The sequence below is a fragment of the Ciconia boyciana genome, chromosome 1, assembly GCF_034638445.1.
Source record: "Ciconia boyciana chromosome 1, ASM3463844v1, whole genome shotgun sequence".
In the NCBI taxonomy this organism is placed as follows: Eukaryota; Metazoa; Chordata; class Aves; order Ciconiiformes; family Ciconiidae; genus Ciconia; species Ciconia boyciana.
In genome coordinates, this window is record NC_132934.1 from 187991041 (window position 1) to 188008958 (window position 17918).

Sequence of the window (17918 nt, forward strand, 5' to 3'; positions counted from 1 at the left end):
AAGGGGACCCTTAAGTGACTGGACTAGATTTTTGTGTCCAGAAATTATCAGAGGAAACCTATGCTAAAGATGGAAAAGAGCTAGAGTTTTGTCCAAATCCAGATCCACACCAGAGGCTGCTGTGGTAAGAAAGGGATTTGGAAAGTGGAGGTAGACAAACTCCCAGGAAGCCAGCTATTTAAGAAATTCCAAAAGTGTACTGAGGGACCAGGGTGGTGGTGGAAAAACCCATTTATAATGAGGAAAAAGATACGCAGACAGTTTTCTTCAGTTTAATATCAGGTGGTGTTATAAACTGCTAAAACCAGACATCTTCACATTATTACACTTGATGCACCATAAAACAGGTTTATGTTACAGTGTAAGATTCAATATTATAAAACTTGTGGAGAACTTCACACAGAAGTCTTTATTTTTTACCCCTTTTATTCACATCCAAAACCAATAATTCTTATCTGTGTACAAATGGAGTATTTTCTTCCATCTTCTACAGCTGCTTTCCAACCAACCAGTTCTAAACATTAATACCAACATTGGTAGTGGGAAATGAACTAGAGTGTGCCACCACGGTCATTCGCTTAAGACACACACACTTCTTGCTGGATAGCCGGTTGTGGAATTTTACTATCCTCTGACTTTTCCTGCCCAGGAACTTGGCACACAGTCTTTCGTTTGAATAATCGTAGACTCAACCGTAACAAGTCGCTGTCCATTGCTGCAGAATTTGTATAAGTTTGTTTTGTTGCACCCTGTTGAAATTAAAAATGAAAAATAAAAAAAGAAAGAACTGAAAACAGTGGCTTTTAACATGCAAGCTGAGAAATTAACCTCAAGTACTCTCAATAATTAGAGGTTTAATCATACATATTCACTAGAAAAGACTTTGAGAATTAATGATTTTTCTATTAGCATGCAAGATCATAAAACCTACTGTGGTGCAAAAAATGGCTAAAATATTTTTTCTTTCAATTTTAACTTGGAAGAACAGAACCTTATAATTCTTATAGAAGTACATGGAACCTCGAGCAGGAGAAATATTCAACAATTGTCTTTCAAATTGTATTTTAACCAATTATTTTTTATTATGTATTCTCTAAATATAGAAAATACATCTCCAGAATTTAAACGCCAAAATAAGAAACAGACCTACCTCTAGTCTTAATCTTAAATTAATCTCTCATCCTAAAGAAATAGTAAACACCCTACAACCTCTTTAAATTAAAGTCTGTTCTCCATTGTTTAAAGGACTAGGTCTGCTCCAGAACAACAAACACAAAAATTATCTCCCTAGAGAAATGCTTTGCACAGTGGAATCTGTGTTTCCACATTTTGACCAAGCACTGTAAATGAACCACTTGCCTTTTCATTCTTCATTAGCTGCTTACGAATTGCAGAATCCCTTCGAAAGCACAGTGCTTTACAGCAAGGACCTAAATTACTGAGAAGACCTGCTCTCTCTTCTTTTCGTAGAAGTGCAGCCATGTTCAAGGCCCCCAGCTCATGTTCAAAAAGGTTTTCTGCATCTAGAAAGAATTGATATTTGCAGAGATGAATATATACATGGTATTTTTAAACAGCAATATACAGTAATATATAATTCCTTAAAGTTTTACTTATTTGTATTTCTGCCTTCTAAACAATATCAAGGTTTGGAAAAAAAAAAAAAGGATATTGCAGTTTATAAAAAACCCTGAATAAATCCCTCACCATTTAAAAGGAAGGAAGGGTATCCTTGCATGTAGCTTCAGCACTGGAAAGCAATATTGAGACAGCAATCACCGAGAGGCCTAACAATCAAGTGACAGCTCTGGGACAGAAGAGGGGGTATCACTTATGGTCAGACATGTGTGATGAAAGGGGTTTACTACTAGCGTTAATCAGAAAGTGGTCTAAGTTTCACTTCTCTGCAAGACAGCAGATAACTGTACCAGTGTCAACACAGAGTTTGTACAGCTATGGAGAAGTGAAATATGACTATGTAGAATCATTCTTTTATCCATGGTGGATGAACCTGGAGAACAAGTCTATAGACGCTAATGAACTACCCCCTCCTACTGGCTCATCTAAAGCATTTATTAATAGCACTGAAAGTGGCAGGACTAGTCCTTTAATACATTTATCAGAAGAAACAGTGTGCAGACAGAACACTTTAACCACTTTAACAAAAGATGGATCCTGAGGTAAGTCTTGTTCTGCAACAAGTCTGTTTCTACGAAATGCAGACAAAGACAAAAAGAGTGCACATGGCTGGACCGCAGCTCATTGATTTATAACCCTTTTACAATAAATAGGAAGATTACAATTAATCGGAGGGGTGGGGGGGTGCGTATGTAGCTAAGTGCAATCCAGCCACCTCCATATAATAAAATACTTGGTGTTCAGCAGAGAATCTAACACCTAACTAGAAAGACCAGCAAACCTGGGGAAAATTTAGCAGCTAAAGGCAAAGACTGCTACAGTAGTTTGGCAGAATGCACACAGAAGAGAACAAAAATGCATTTTTAAACCACTCGGAGAATTTGGATGAAGCTGAGCAAGACCAGTTTTTAAACAAGGTGAAAAGAAACAAAAAAGTTACACGAAATCAAGGGCAGGTTGAAGAGAACTGTGCTGAAGTCATCAAGACAACCTCAATGGACAATAAACAACACAAATAAGTGACAAGACACTAAAAGGCCACTTCAAAGGTAACACTGACAGGTCGTAGAGTCTGCCTAGGTGCCAGATGCTGAGCATACTGGCAACTAAGCATGTCCATATCCTTAAGAGGAAACAATGGCATATAATAGATAGAGGGTAAGTCAGCTACAAATGTCAATTCCATCACATACTACAGATTTTTGTTTCCAAAGAAAATTTAAAAAAAAAAAAAAATCCCTGAAACAAGATATAATTTCCTTTTTTTTCTGCATTTCAGTGTATTACCAGAAACTTTTCATCCACAGTAAGAACAAAGAAGGGAACACCAAACTCAGGAATAAAACAGGGAAACAAATTATACCACCATGAAGAAGTCCAAAGTGAAAACACTACATTTTCACTGTAACGCTCACTGAAAATCTAGCTCAAATTCATTCACTTTTCAGGGCATCATATTTGTGCCTTAGTTTAGAATCTATGTGCTGTGGCTGTGTAATCACTATACAAGGAACCTTCACGTAGCAGATTACAGAGGAAATGCACACACTTGACAGCCTACTGGCAGTTCCACATGTAGCAACTTTGATGCACAAGAGACTGCACACACCAAAGAGAAATAATGGAGGCACTTCAATCCCCTTTCTTCCAGAGCAAAGTTCTGCTGAATCTGAGTACACTTAAGACAGCCCAGGGGCAGTGCTGGAGAGCCTGCTATTATCACTATGGACTTTCTGTTTATTTCTAGAGAAGCATGCAGGGACTGCTGACGTTATTTCAAGTACAATTTTAAATAACCAGGTGGAGTGATTCTGCACTGCAGCTCCTGTTGCAAGGAATCCCTGGGAAGAAGCGTTGAAGTATAGAGCAAAATTAAAGCTTACAGGGAGAGAGACATAGTTCATACCTTCACTGTATCAGATAGTTTGCAAACTCAGGAAGACTCAATATTGTATCAGTTACATTGGTTATGTGAATTCTTAAGCGTAAGAGCTGAGATTTTTTTTTTTTTAAACTAGAAGAAAGCTAATACTGCATAGAAAGAGCTGCAAATACTGCAGTGAGACATTTACAGTACTTACTAATACCAAGTACATGCCTCAAATTATACTATCTATGATGCATTAAAAATGTTAGCATTTAATTTGACTTTTAAAAAAAGTAGCAACGGCCCACGATTAATAGTTATACAACTTAAATGGCTCAAGCAAGCAGTGACATTCATGAAGATTAACAAGACAACTGCATAAAGAATAATGTTGCAAAGAATTAAAAAGTACTGTTTCAAATTAAGAACTAGAACTTACAGAGTAAAAAAAAAAAATCAGAAAAATCTGCTATACCCTAAAAACAGGGACTCCACAGATACTATTATTTATAAGCCATCATTTTCTCACATTTAGATCCTGGAATAATTTCCATAGAGATCTTATAGAAAGCAAAAGTTTCATAGTCCTAAAAAACCAATTCTACCATGCAAGTTGTTCCAAGCAGCTCAACTGGTTCCTGGGATGCCAAAGAGAAATATCAGTATTCTCCCTCATGCAAAAGCCCTGCTTACACTACAGAACTGTAGTAAACAGCACTGGTATAGTTTGTGCCCCTCCCATCTATCATGCATGTCTTATGCCACACACTTTGTCCAAATGTGATCACAAAAAATGTGATCACGAGTGATCACGAAATGATAGAGTTTTTGATACGTGGAGAAGTGGCGAGGGGGGTCAGCAAAACTGCCACCTTAGACTTCTGGAGGGCAGACTTTGGGCTGTTTAGGAGACTGGTCGACAGAGTCCCCTGGGAGGCAGCCCTAATGGGCAAAGGAGTCCAGGAAGGCTGGACATTCTTTAAGGAGGAAGTCCTAAAGGCACAAGAGTGGGCTGTCCCCAGGTGCTGAAAGACGAGCTGGCGGGGAAGACCACCAGCCTGGCTGACTAGAGAGCTCTGGCTAGAACTCAGGAAAAAGAGGAGAGTCTACAGCCTCTGGAAGAAGGGGCAGGGAACTCAGGAGAACTACAAAGGTGTAGCAAAGCTGTGCAGGGAGAAAATTAGAAGGGCCAAAGCTGAGCTAGAGGTCAATCTGGCTGCTGCTGTAAAAGAGAACAGAAAATACTTCAAATACGTTAGCAGCAAAAGGAGAGCTAAGGAGAATCTCCAGCCCCTAGTAGATGGGGAGGGAACACAGTGACCAAGGATGAGGAAAAGGCTGAGGTACTTAATGCCTTCTTTGCCTCAGTCTTTAATAGCAGGGCCAATTGTTCTCTGGGTACTCAGCCCCCAGAGTTGGAAGATAGGGACAGGGACCAGAATGGAGCCCCCATAATCCAGGGGGAAATGGTTAGTGACCTGCTGCACCACTTAGACACTCACAAGTCTATGGGGCCTGATGAGATCCACCTGAGAGTACTGAAGGAACTGGCAGATGTGCTCACCAAGCCCCTTTCCATCATTTACCAGCAGTCCTGGCTAACTGGGGAGGTCCCAGCTGACTGGAGATTAGCGAATGTGACGCCCATCTTCAAGAAGGGCCGGAAGGAGGACCCGGGGAACTACAGGCCTGTCAGCCTGACCTTGGTACAGCGGAAGCTGATGGAGCAGATCATCCTGAGTGCCATCACACAGCATGTAGAGAATAACCAAGGGATCAAGCCCAGCCAGCATGGGTTTAGGAAAGGCAGGTCCTGCTTGACCAACCTGATCTCCTTCTACAACAAGGTGACCCACCTAGCAGATGAGGGAAAGGCTGTGGATGTTGTCTATCTGGACTTCAGTAAAGCCTTTGACACGGTTTCCCACAGCATTCTCCTGGAGGAACTGGCTGCTCATGGCTTGGACGGGTGTACTCTTTGCTGGGTAAAAAACTGGCTGGATGGCCGGGCCCAAAGAGTGGTGGTGAAGGGAGTTCACTCCAGTTGGCGGCCGGTCACAAGAGGTGTTCCCCAGGGCTCTGTGTTGGGGCCAGTTCTGTTTAATATCTTTATCAATGATCTGGATGAAGTGATTGAGTGCACCCTCAGTAAGTTTGCAGATGACACCAAGTTGGGCAGGAGTGTTGATCTGCTTGAGGGTAGGAAGACTCTGCAGAGGGACCTGGACAGGCGGGATCGATGGGCCAAGGCCAATTGTATGAGGTTTAACAAGGCCAAGTGCAAGGTCCTGCACTTGAGCCACAGCAACCCCATGCAACCCTACAGGCTTGGGGAAGAGTGGCTGGAAAGCTGCCAGGCAGAAAAGGACCTGGGGGTGTTGGTTGACGGCTGGCTGAATATGAGCCAGCAGTGTGCCCAGGTGGCCAAGAAAGCCAACACCATCCTGGTTTGTATCAAAAATAGTGTGGCCAGCAGGACTAGGGAAGTGATAGTGCCCCTGTACTTGGCACTGGTGAGGCTGCACCTCAAATCCTGTGTTCAGTTTTGGCCCCCCCCACTACAAGAGAGATATTGAGGTGCTGGAGCGTGTCCAGAGAAAGGCAACGAAGCTGGTGAAGGGTCTGGAGCACAAGTCTTATGAGGAGCGGCTGAGGGAACTGGGGTTGTTTAGCCTGGAGAAAAGGAGGCTGAGGGGAGACCTTATCGCTCTCTACAACTACCTGAAAGGAGGTTGTAGAGAGGTGGGGGTCAGTCTCTCCTCCCAGGTAACAATAGGACGAGAGGAAATGGCCTCAAGTTGCGCCAGGGGAGGTTTAGACTGGATATTAGGAAATTTTACTTCCCTGAAAGGGTTGTCAAGCATTGGAACAGGCTGCCAGGGAAGTGGTTGAGTCGCCATCCCTGGAGGTATTTAAAAGACGTTTGGATGAGGTGCTTAGGGACATGGTGTAGTGGTGGTCTTGGTAGTGTTAGGTTTACGGCTGGACTCAATGACCTTAAAGGTCTTTTCCAACCTATACGATTCTGTGATTCAAATGCCAGACCTGTGATTACTTAATTTCCCACTTCTAGCAGAGACATAATATACAAACTTCACTTAGCTCCTTCATTCTGACCCAAAAACTCCTATCTATGCATTCTGGAGAGGATCCTCAGAAGGAAAATAAGAGGATGTGCAGAGGACCTTCAGAGAAAATAAGAAATCTTATTTCTTTCTCGCAATATTACTGCTAACTCACTGCAGAAGATATTTAGCTCTCCAAAAAACTGTTGACACGCTTTAGGCTAGGAAAGCATGAATGGTCTCACAAAAAGAATATTCCATTAGGATGAAAAATTTTCTTTAGGCTATTATTCAAGTCCTCGTCACCACTGCTGGAATTAAAACACTAACTTGGATTGACATGAAGCTGTATTACATTCCTGTATTTTTCACACAATACTGATTATACACTTTCTATGGTCTTGAAACCTAAAATAATGAACTAATGCACATTTCATAAGGACTTTCACTAAGTACGAAAGACAGTTTAATCCCTGTAGAAACAATTACCTTTAGGTTTTTCTAACACTCTCTGGCAAGTCTCTTTAATTTTGGTGAAGAGTTCTGGTCCTGCCAATCGCTTGGAAATGCCAACTCTCAGCATAACGGCACCTGGTGTGAATTTTAAGAGCGCAGCCCCAGGCTCCCGTGGTTCTTTTGGCTGCTTTGGCATAAGACTGGACCAATCTACATCTATAACATCCACAGGATCTGCAAAAACATTGACAGAGAATGAATTATCACATCATCATCCCTTACCACAGTTGATTAATTTCACATACTGTGTACATCCCATCTCCTAAAAGCAATATATATTAGATGAACATTGTTCTGCAGTTCTCAAAGCCAGATCCTTGGACACTTCAGGTAAGAATGTCAAAACTCACTTAGATTGGTAGAAAAAAGGAGCATACAAATATAAAGCTTCTTGGATTAAAAAAACCACCCCTAATATTCTGCTTCATTTTTATTGCAACCCTTTTGTGGAAGGCTGCTTGGACCCTGCTTAGGCAGCAGATTTGGACACATCACTTACGCATTCACAAAAGTCACAGTACAACTAAATGTGCTACGACAGATCCAAATTAAATGCTTAAAAAGCTAGTATTTCCACTCATGATGCTGGATGGTTTTTTTTGAAGGAGAGATATACTATTTATTGAATAACCATACAACTGTGTTTGTCTAGTACATTTATCATAGAAAATACAAACACTGATCATTTAGCCCAGATGACCCAACTGAATTTATGACAAGTAAGAAGATTCCATGCTTCCCATCGCATCTGGGAAGCATTCAAGCACGGATAAAATCTGTTCATAAAAATATCATTTCCAAATAATGATCAAAACCAAATGGGATAAATGAAAACATGGTTATAAAAACAAAAAGCTTACCCTTAGCTATATAAAACAAGATAAATATTACTTCGCAATACAGCTCCTGTTACTCTTTACTTACCTCTCTACTTCTCAGGTTTACCTATTACAGAACAAGTAAGAAATGCAGAAGAGCATACAAACGGCATTCCTAATTCAGAAATACTGCCAACCTCACAATAGCATTATACACAAACTGATCTAATCCTTATATTCAAATAATCATAAAGGGGTTTTGCTATACTTTTACCAGGCATCTTCTCATCCTCCTGTTGATCCTCCCGCTTTTCAGCATCACCTGCCAGAATTTCATCCAGTTCATCATCACTGATTGGCTCGTATTCTCCAGCACCAGACCCCAGTGACTGTACATCATCAATCTTTGCTTCATCTTCTCCTCCTACAGAGACAGATACATACTGTAGCTTTAAAGCAATCATTCTTGTTTTCTAAACATGCTTTAAGCAGCCTGAAAACAAAGAGGTTCAGCAAACTAAACTGTTAGTTTTTGAGGACAAGTATATTCAACATGAAAACAGAGAAGTTATTTTTCCCATACACAATGCGGCAGTTTGAATTTTACTTATCTCAGTCATTTTTTTTGGTGCAGTATTAGTCAAACTGCACATAGAATACCATATTCAGAAGAAACATATGTGGATTATCTGATATCTGTTATGTAGTTAATAATACAAATTTAAGTTAGCGCCACAAAGTCTTTCAGATGCTTTTGCACATGAATTCAAACTCAGGATTCAGTCCAAAGGCTTTACAGGAGAAAGAAGTAACAAAATGCCAAAATACAAGAAGGTGCAAGATATTCTGAATGAAGCAATTATTCACAGAGTTTTAGACTCTTTGTGGAAGTCACAAGAAGAGCTTTTAGAAAGCCATGACAAACTTCTTCAGTTGTTGTTACACTCCTATCCATCCATGTACTATATGCATATACAAATACCTGTGCTGTATGTGTAAACATGTTCCTTAAAACCTGTAAACACAAGACACTCAAACACTGCATTTTGCAGTTCATGAAAGGAACATCTGAAGGTATTCTCTCACCTCCAAGACTGAAAGATCTGATTCAAGCATCCAGAAACCCTATTGCTCTAAACTCAGGTTTTCTTCGGGTTCTCCTCCACAGTACTTGCAATGAGTTGTGTCATACAAACTAGACAGAATTTACAGGGGTCCTCCCCTGTGGATGACTATTCTAATATCTTCCAGCTCCCTTATCCAGAAGAGAAACTGCCTCTGTTTTAAATTACCCCCCTTTTTTTTTTTGCTTGCCTTTCTAAAAGCTACGGGGGGGGGGGGGATTAAAAAAATCACACTTCAACTAACCTAAAAATCAGCATTGAAGAAGCAAGTAAAAGACATGCTAGCAGAGTGTAAATTAACTACTCAGACCACCTGGCAGCGCTTTGGAGGAAGCATATAGCATCTTGGGCATTATTTAAGCCCAGTCCTAGAGCAAACACATTAAGGTTCATGTTGTTACAATAATTTAGTAATTATCTCCTCACACATTTTGTTAGACAATATACTACAGTAATTTGTCCAAGTAAATACCAGATACCTCCTTAACATCATCAGATTTGGAAATTGTATTCAGTTTTCTAAAAAGTTTTTTCTTCTTAAAAGGAAAATAAGGCGATCTGTACTAGATTTCATTTTGTGTCTTACAATTTTAAATATTCACTGCCTGTATGATCCATCTTCTGCCTCCACACTGATCTACCAGATACACTAGCTCACCATAACTATGTGCTTGGACAGCACAGATAAACCATTTAAAAAATTACTGTATGAAGCAATTAAAAATAATAATCCATAGTTCTCAATACATGATTAAAAAAGATTACTTTCTCAACTTTGAATTTCAAATCGAAGTTTGATAATTTCTAGATTATAATCCGATCGCTACCTTTACTGCTTTTTTGCAGAAATGTACTTTTATATTAATTCTGCATTAAAAACAGGACACACTAGTCAGCTAAAAGCAGCAATGTAAACAGGAGTAATAAAGTAATGAAAGACAATAAAGTACACTAAACCTTAGAAAATCATAAACATGCTATATATAGCACGCTTTAATAAAATGGAATGCCATCTAATATTTTGTAAAAGACATTTATTTTTCTAAAAAAAAAAAAATCCTAAATATACCATAACTTCCTACAGATTATAATTTTCAGGGAATTTAGAACACAACCTTTGAAAAATACACTAAGAAATACACATTAAAACACTTACAAGAAGTCTGCTGAAAGCATAGAACTAAGAACACATTTAACATCTGCAGCCTGTTTAGTTACAGGTGCCCTCTTGGAAACAGGTAATGTACCTAGGAATAGCCTTTCACCAACTCTTTTCTGAAGTTACCACATTGTACTCTCAGATTTATTGCACCATTCGTTCCTCTAGCTTAAAAATTGCTGAATTCTGTCCATTACAGCAAGACAGAGCAGACTTTTCCATGCTCACTGCAAATACTGTCTTTGACAAGTGCTTCCACTCCACAGATGATCTCCTTAAATGGAATTTTCTCAATTGTATCAGTCAACTCTAATGACCACTTTGCAACTAATGAGGTAGGAGATATAAGTAGTAATAAATATTCCTCATCATCCTCTCCAGACAACATTTGATTTAACTGCCCAAATTAACAATGAACACTACAGATAATTCTTATTAAGAATGCAAATATGATGAGACAATGTCCTGTTATCTTGTGTAAAACTACAAAAGCTTAATTCATTTCTCTTTCTGCTTCTGAAGACTATGGACTTCAGGCCTTACCATCCCAAACATCCAAAAATTCCAAATCCTACAATGCCTTTTTTCCTCTCAACATAGAGAAGAAAACTCCTGCAATCACCAAAAAAACCCAACTTACTGAACATAACCATAACGTACACCAGCTACTCTGGATTTAGACTATTGCTTCTTTTACGTTGTTGATATAGGTTATAAGTACTTCCCAAACTCCCTATCCCATGCAAAGCTCAAGCTGTCTAATCCACGTGACAAACTCTTAAGAGTTTGTCAGTGTTTGTCCCTTACTTTATTTATTTATTAATCCTAAGCATGTTTTCCCCAGTACCATTAGGGCCAGCAAATTGAAGCCGCATTTAATAAGATTCCCTCACGAAAGCCATTTTCAGACTGTTGTGCCAAACCATACATGTTTCACCTACTAATCAGACAATCATTTCTATGATAATTGGGCTCTGCAGAAAAAAATCCCCAAAGAACAGTTCTAAGCCAACACTCATTTTTTTTCACTTGTTACCTGTCACTTCCAAACTAAGAAATAGATCTTATAATGATATAACAAGGCAATCAGATGTTGGCTATTCTTTAGCAAACTACCAATTCAGAAACATTACACCTTGGTGAAATTATTCCTCAGACCATTTACATTTCTTTGCCTCCAGACTTCTTTAGAAATTAACAAAGAACACTAACATTAACACAATTAACACTAAGAAGATGCTCATCAGAATTCTCTCTTACTGCGTCTGCTTCCATAATAGAGAAGTTGGAGCCAATACACCTTTCAGTAGAAAATTATTCTAATATAGCTCAGTTCAGCACTATACTAAAAGGGAAAGAATAAAATATTTGACAGTCCGGGTTCTTTCCCAGAATATCTCACCTTCTAAACTCTCTACCTTTTCAGCCTCATTTCCATCTTCAAAACCTTGCAAAGGTCCTAAATCTTTGTCTGTTCTTTCCTTCTCTGAAGCCACTGAATCCCGACAAACACCATCGAATTCCTTTTCGTGATCTCTGTCCAGTTTCGTTTCACTGTGTTTTGTTGATTCTTTTTGAGAAGAGATGTCAAGAGTTCTGTCTCTCTCTCTTTCAACAGTATCGGGTAGCTGTCTGTCTCTCTCTCTGTCCAGCTCCCGTCTTTTCTCCCTCTCCCTCTCTCGTTCTCTGAGTCTCTCTCGTTCCCTGCTCCTCGGCCAGTCTTTGTCAACATCTCGGTCCCAGTCTCTCTGTCTTCCCTCTCTCCTGTCTCTCTCTCGTTCTCGATCATGTTCATGTCGATCTCGCTCCTGAAGCCTTTCCCTGCTATCAAAGGACCCAGATCTGGAATGGACCTGACGATCTGATTCAGGAGAACTTCTTCTTGAACTGTGGCTTCTTGAGTCTTGACGATCTGAATAAAATATTTTAAATATATGCATGACTACAGCACGTAAATGTAATAACATTTTACTAGACCAAAGCATTTTAAAGATTCAGGTACAAAAATGTACTTCTCAAGAGCATCATCTTCAAATTAATAATGCCTTCAGATTGCCTATAGATTTAACCTTAAACACATAAGGTATTTCTCCCACTCCCAAAAAAGATTTGTAATGGCTACTTTCTACTATGGCAGAAGCCAAACTGAAAGTACATCATTTCAACTCAGAAACTGGGGGGGGGGAGGAATTAGCTCAAAATTCAAAATTTTCAAAACATGTCTTCTAAAAGCTAGGAATGCCTTGGCTAGCAAATGATAAATTCAGAAAAATAATTTCAGGCATGTAACCATGAGGAGAACAGAGAGCCGAAGTGCTTTAGGAGGAGGGTATTTTCCTACTGATGCTGTTTAAATTTTAAAACATTTTACCCTTTTTTTTTTTTCCCACAGGAACTACACAAATAAAACAAGTCAATTATTATTTTGATTTGCAACAAAGATGATTTCCATATGCATTAGAAGCATGCCTAACAGGAACCATGACAGATTTACCTCAGTGAAAATAGCTCCTGAGACGATAATGGATCTCTCTCCCAGAGAGAAGAGACATTTTCATTTTGCATAGATTTCGTATCAAAATGTATGTTAATAATGAATTTAAGAACATTATTTAGATGACAAAACTACCTCAATGTTCTGTTAGCACAAGCATTTTCTCTTTCTATGAGCTTTTTTTTGTCCTACAAATTACTTTATTCCCCAGGCAGCATGAACTGAATCTGATTGAATGTTTTGGTGTAAACAAAGTGGTAATCCTGCCTACTGAGGATAGCTTTTCAAATATGGTAACACTTGCAGGAATCTTAATTCACTCTAGTTTTACAGTGAATGGCTGAGTACCTACCTCTCCCTTCACACTAACTACGAATGAAAAGAGTATACAGCCATGCAAGAATGATCTGGGATTTGTACCTTCGCACTTTTATACAGAATGACAGGTCAGTCTCACTAAAACCTATCTTATTACCTGAAGATGTGCTGCGACTGGGTTCCCCTCGTTTCAACTGATCAATTCTGGACTTCCGTTCCCCAGTGATTTCTAAGCTTTTCTTCTCTCTGTCCCTGTCCCTATCCCTGTCTCTAGAGCTACTGTGCAGAATCCTCTTCCGTCCAGTCTGGTCATCTCCACTGCGATGAGCTGACTCATTGGAAGGGGATCTAAGTCTGCTTGAGGCATGGCTCCGATTGCTACCAAGGCTGCTGCTGCGCTTCTGATCCACAGGTTTACGGTGTGGTCCATCGTCTATAGTAACATGAGGGGCTTCCACCTTTTCACCCCTCGTCCTGTGACTTTTTCTATGGGAGTCCTCAGTACTTCTTTCTGGAACAACAATGTCACTGCGTTCAGGAACATCTTCATCTGACCAGTCACTAAATGTTGTATCTTCTCTTTTTTTGGGGACTTCTGCCACAGCTTTCTCAGGTGGTGCTTCAACCAATTCTTCTTTTGTTACAGGAGGGGTTCTTGGGCCTTTCTTCTTTTTATGATGTGGAACAATTTCTTCATCAGAAACTTCAGAATCACCCTTGGACCTCTTCCGCTTTTTCTCTACATTTTTCTTTTTTTGACCTTTCTTGGGTGAAAAGACCTGGCTTTCCTCAGTCGTTGATTCATTAGCGTACCTTTCCACCCCACTGTCATCATCTTTCTTCTTCTTTGTGGCCTTTTTCTGTACTTTAGACTTCTTCTTGCTGTCATCATGCATTCTATCAGAAGCATCTCTCTCTTCAGAGGGACGGTGTCCAAGATTTTCCTGAACCCTGGACCGGGAGCTTTCTGAAACATCTGGTTGCTCTCTTTGCTTATCTGCTGAAGAAACCCTCTCTTTAAACTCTGGTTCTTCATAACGCCGGGAACTTTCCTTTCTGTCTGATTTTCGCTCTTCTTCTTTCCAGCGACTCTGCCGCTCTTCTGTAACATGAGAGGGGCTTAGTGACCGTGATTCCTGTGGCCGCACAACCTGGCTCAGAAGTCTGTGCTTTTCATCTACAAAATAGGAAAAAGGATGTACTTGTATTTTTAGGAAGGAGAACAGGTGAACATTTGGTATCTTGTACATGCCAAAGTGTCAATCAAAACAAATAATCCATTATTTCAGTTACATTTCTTAAGTTTTTCTACTGCTGCAGCAGCAACAGCCTATTTCCATTTTGGTAAACATGTATCTTGAACAACAGATATGGAAGCCATTATCAGACATATAGTGACAAAATGAAGACAAAAAGACAAACATATAGATTAAGAAAAATGGTGTTGCTCATAAAAATAAGGGAGGACACTTATAAAAGCTTGCCCCATATTTTTTCTATTTAAGATTGCAAGTTATTTTCCATAGGCAGAGGGTAAGCTGGATCCTGCTGCAGAGATAGCCATCTCCTACTTACTTTTATCATCTCCACTGTTGTAGGCATCACTATCAGGAGAGTGCTCACGGCGACGTTTGGGTGACTGACGAGGACTTGGACTGCTTTCATTTCTGTGACGCTTCCTGCAGAACAAACATGTACAGTTAAATTTCTTCAGGAATCTTTAACGAAAACATTCAATAATTGAGTTTATCATCAATACAATCTCTGAAGTCTAAGCATTTCGTAGAGAAGACAACACATCTAAGGATGCCAGGAAGTTTTGTAGTTTTCTAAGTTGTTATTCCATAATTTCAAATATGATCAGTTTTCTGATCATACTGTAAGATGTCTTAAACTGAAACTCTAACACTTAAGACAACTATTTTTTCAGCAAAAAGTTATGAAAGACTATTAAGATCAATTTTTTCCTGTGGCAATGATCCTTGCAGTGGGTTGACCCCAGCTGGCAGCTAAGCCCCCACCTAGATGCTTGTTCACTTCTCCCCCAGTGGGATGGGGGAAGAGCCCATACTAGCTGATTTATAGGAATCCACAATTCTCTCACACAAAAGCTATTAATTACTTCCAAGCAAAGCAGCCATTCAGGGCAACATTGTTTTGCTTATTATTGACGGAACAATGAGAATTTTATTGTACTAAATGAAAAAGAAAAAGAACTAGTGCTACACACCTAAAGGAAGCACCACACACCTACTCAGTATGTTGTTCACGCCTTCACTGGTAGCCTTCTGGTATTGAAAATTTAGTAGTGCAAAGGGTAATGTATGTTCCACAGAAATTTAATGAACAAAGTCATGAACCCTGACCTAGTTAGCTGCTATCTGACTTGCTAGGCTTCAAAAGGTACCACGGTCTGTTATTATGGTTCCAAGAATGCCTGCATTATTAAAGACAAGGCCACACCAGTATACTTAGAAGGAAAAATTACATGATCTGACTCAGTTGTTAGTTCCTGAGTAGTTCCATGATTCTGCACTAACAAAGCATCAGATTAACTTCACTAGCATAGTACTGATTTTGGGGCCACCAGCATGTGCCACTTCCTCCTTATGATACTCCCCTGTGTACCAACTTACTGAAACCAACAGTTAAAGACTGCCTTTTTTGCCTTTTTTTTACTGAAGTAACATTCAGATCAACTCACTTGGATTTTCTTTCCTCATGGACATCTCTTGAACTTCTTTCTTCTCGGATATCTTCTCTCTTATCCCTGCGGTCTTCCCTTCCTTTTTCTTTGTCATCCCAGTCTCTTTGGCGGTCTCTTTCCTTATCCCTGTCCCGACCTCTCTCCCTTTCTCGCTCCCGCTCTCGCTCCCTTTCACGCTCTCGCTCCCTTTCTCGTTCCTCCCGCTCTCGCTCTCGCTCCTTCTCCCTCTCCCTCTCTCGTTCCCTTTCCCTGTCGTGGTCCCTTTCTCGGTCACGCTCGCGGTCCCTGTCTTTGTCCCGCTCTCTCTCCCTCTCCCGTTCCCGAGCACGATCTCGTTCCAACTCTCTTTCCTTCTCCCTTTCTCTTTCCCGGTCTCTCTCTCTTTCCCTCTCTCGGTCCCTCTCCCTTTCTCTCTCTCTCTCCCGGGCCCTTTCATCTCTCCTATCATCAGACCGATCTACCCTTCGCTCTTCTCTTCTTTCATCCCGCTCGAGGTCATCACTTCGTCCTTGATGTCGTACCGGTGAGCTTGCTCTCTGATCTGTGAAGAGAGGCAGGTTTGATTACCAAGTGCTAAAGGGACATACACTGCTTCCACTACACTGATAAAAACCCAAGAGCTTTTGTTCTGACTATCTAGATATTGGTTTGCACTAAACGAAAAGAAACTCCCTGAAGAAACTTGGAAATTCTCTTTGGGGAGGGAAAAAGACAAAAAGCAGTACTAATTTTGAAAGATTTTTTTCAATATTTAGGGAGTGGGCTTTCCTTCTTCTAGCCAAAAGTTACTACAAAAATTTTATTTTCTACCAGATTTTTCTGAATGGCTTCAAAAGATAATTATATGTCTCACAGTCTAGCTATTACTATTGCATTACTCAATGATTCAAAATCTGGTATAAGGTCTTGAAAAGCTCTGAATGATGTACATACGAAAATGAAACGTTAAGACTTCTGTACAAAAATTTTACTTCCTAAAACTGTTAAGAGTCATGGGCTTTACAAGAACTCACACTATTTATAATACACAGTAAAAAGTACTGCAAAATAAGAAATACTAGCCTGTCTCGTCACACAAGAAGAGATCCCTGCACAGAAATACACAACCAAATCCATGAGAAAGGGAGAGGCAAGGATGCAGTACAGGAAGCAGAACTGCTGGCTGCAGAGCCTTACAGTTTTAGAAGCTGACTTTTCCAATGTTCAGACAGTGGATTAGAGTCTTGGAGAAAACTAAGTTTATATAGAAAATGACTGATCCAGAAGGACAGTGAAACTAATTTATCTAATGGTATTTATTCTCCACAGACTTAGCTGCATTTTGTTATATTTTGGATATTTTTAAAAATATTTTTATAAATTTTGACCACTTTATAACAATTTCTATGCTGATGTTAGTAGCATTTGAATCACAACAAATCAATAAAACTATTTTTCCACAATATGTATTAAAAGCACTAAACAAAAGAGAAAAAAATAGCACGAACAGCGGTTGGTATTTTTCAGTCCATTACTCTGAGGCTGAGAGTGCACTTCGCTGTAAATTGAGACAATGTCCACCAGGGGTGAGCAGGCAGAGTTTGAACAGGACAAAATCAATAAAACATGCATTTCCATCAGTTTAATCAATTTTCATCTCTGAGTGAATTTACAGTGACTTAATGCTCTCCTGTAACCAGGTAAAATTAAAAGCAAACTTGAGAGACATTTCTGCCATGGATGTAACACTTCTTTTTTTTAAAAGGCAAATCAGTCCATGCAATTGGTTCCATGAACAGGTTTTACATTCTTTTAACAGTACCTATAACATTATAATACGATTTATCGTGCATACTAAGTTATTAGATTTTTTACAGAAGTTCTGTAACTCCTGTTTGTTATGTCAGTTTCAGTGACAAAACATCTACACGAAACTCATACATGAATCAAGACACTGGAAGTGTATTAGACAATTAAACATGGACAGTCAGCACTTCTTATGTGATTTCATTATTTGAAGTGCTATTCCCATGGTTGTTTGGAACACCTACATATTTGCGTTAGTTGAACAAAGACAGCCCAAATTTGCAAGCTTTCATTTTAAAATCATGCTAAAAAGATTCCTTACGTATCAGAACTAAGTACTAGCCAAAATCCATCTCCATTTTTCTCTGAACAACAAATGTTAAAACTGTGGTCTAATTATGGAAACTATGTCTTGAACTGTAATTCT

At 39.6% G+C, this 17918-nt stretch overlaps 1 protein-coding gene across 7 annotated transcripts in view; it reads right to left on the minus strand.

Moving 5' to 3' along the window:
- Nucleotides 1–258: 258 nt before the first annotated feature.
- Nucleotides 259–17918, minus strand: part of ZC3H13 (zinc finger CCCH-type containing 13) — a 51646-nt gene continuing 33986 nt past the window's right edge. For 6 of the 7 annotated variants that reach the window (XM_072850190.1, XM_072850193.1, XM_072850187.1 and 3 more), the window contains 8 exons: nucleotides 15704–16247; nucleotides 14575–14678; nucleotides 13157–14176; nucleotides 11590–12099; nucleotides 8173–8328; nucleotides 7060–7260; nucleotides 1360–1523; nucleotides 259–749 (listed from right to left, as the gene is read on the minus strand). In XM_072850190.1, coding sequence (XP_072706291.1) covers nucleotides 579–749; nucleotides 1360–1523; nucleotides 7060–7260; nucleotides 8173–8328; nucleotides 11590–12099; nucleotides 13157–14176; nucleotides 14575–14678; nucleotides 15704–16247 — 2870 coding nt within the window. In that variant the 3' untranslated portion in view covers nucleotides 259–578. The remainder of the gene's footprint in view (nucleotides 750–1359; nucleotides 1524–7059; nucleotides 7261–8172; nucleotides 8329–11589; nucleotides 12100–13156; nucleotides 14177–14574; nucleotides 14679–15703; nucleotides 16248–17918) is intronic. The other variant, XM_072850188.1, reaches the window with a different exon arrangement.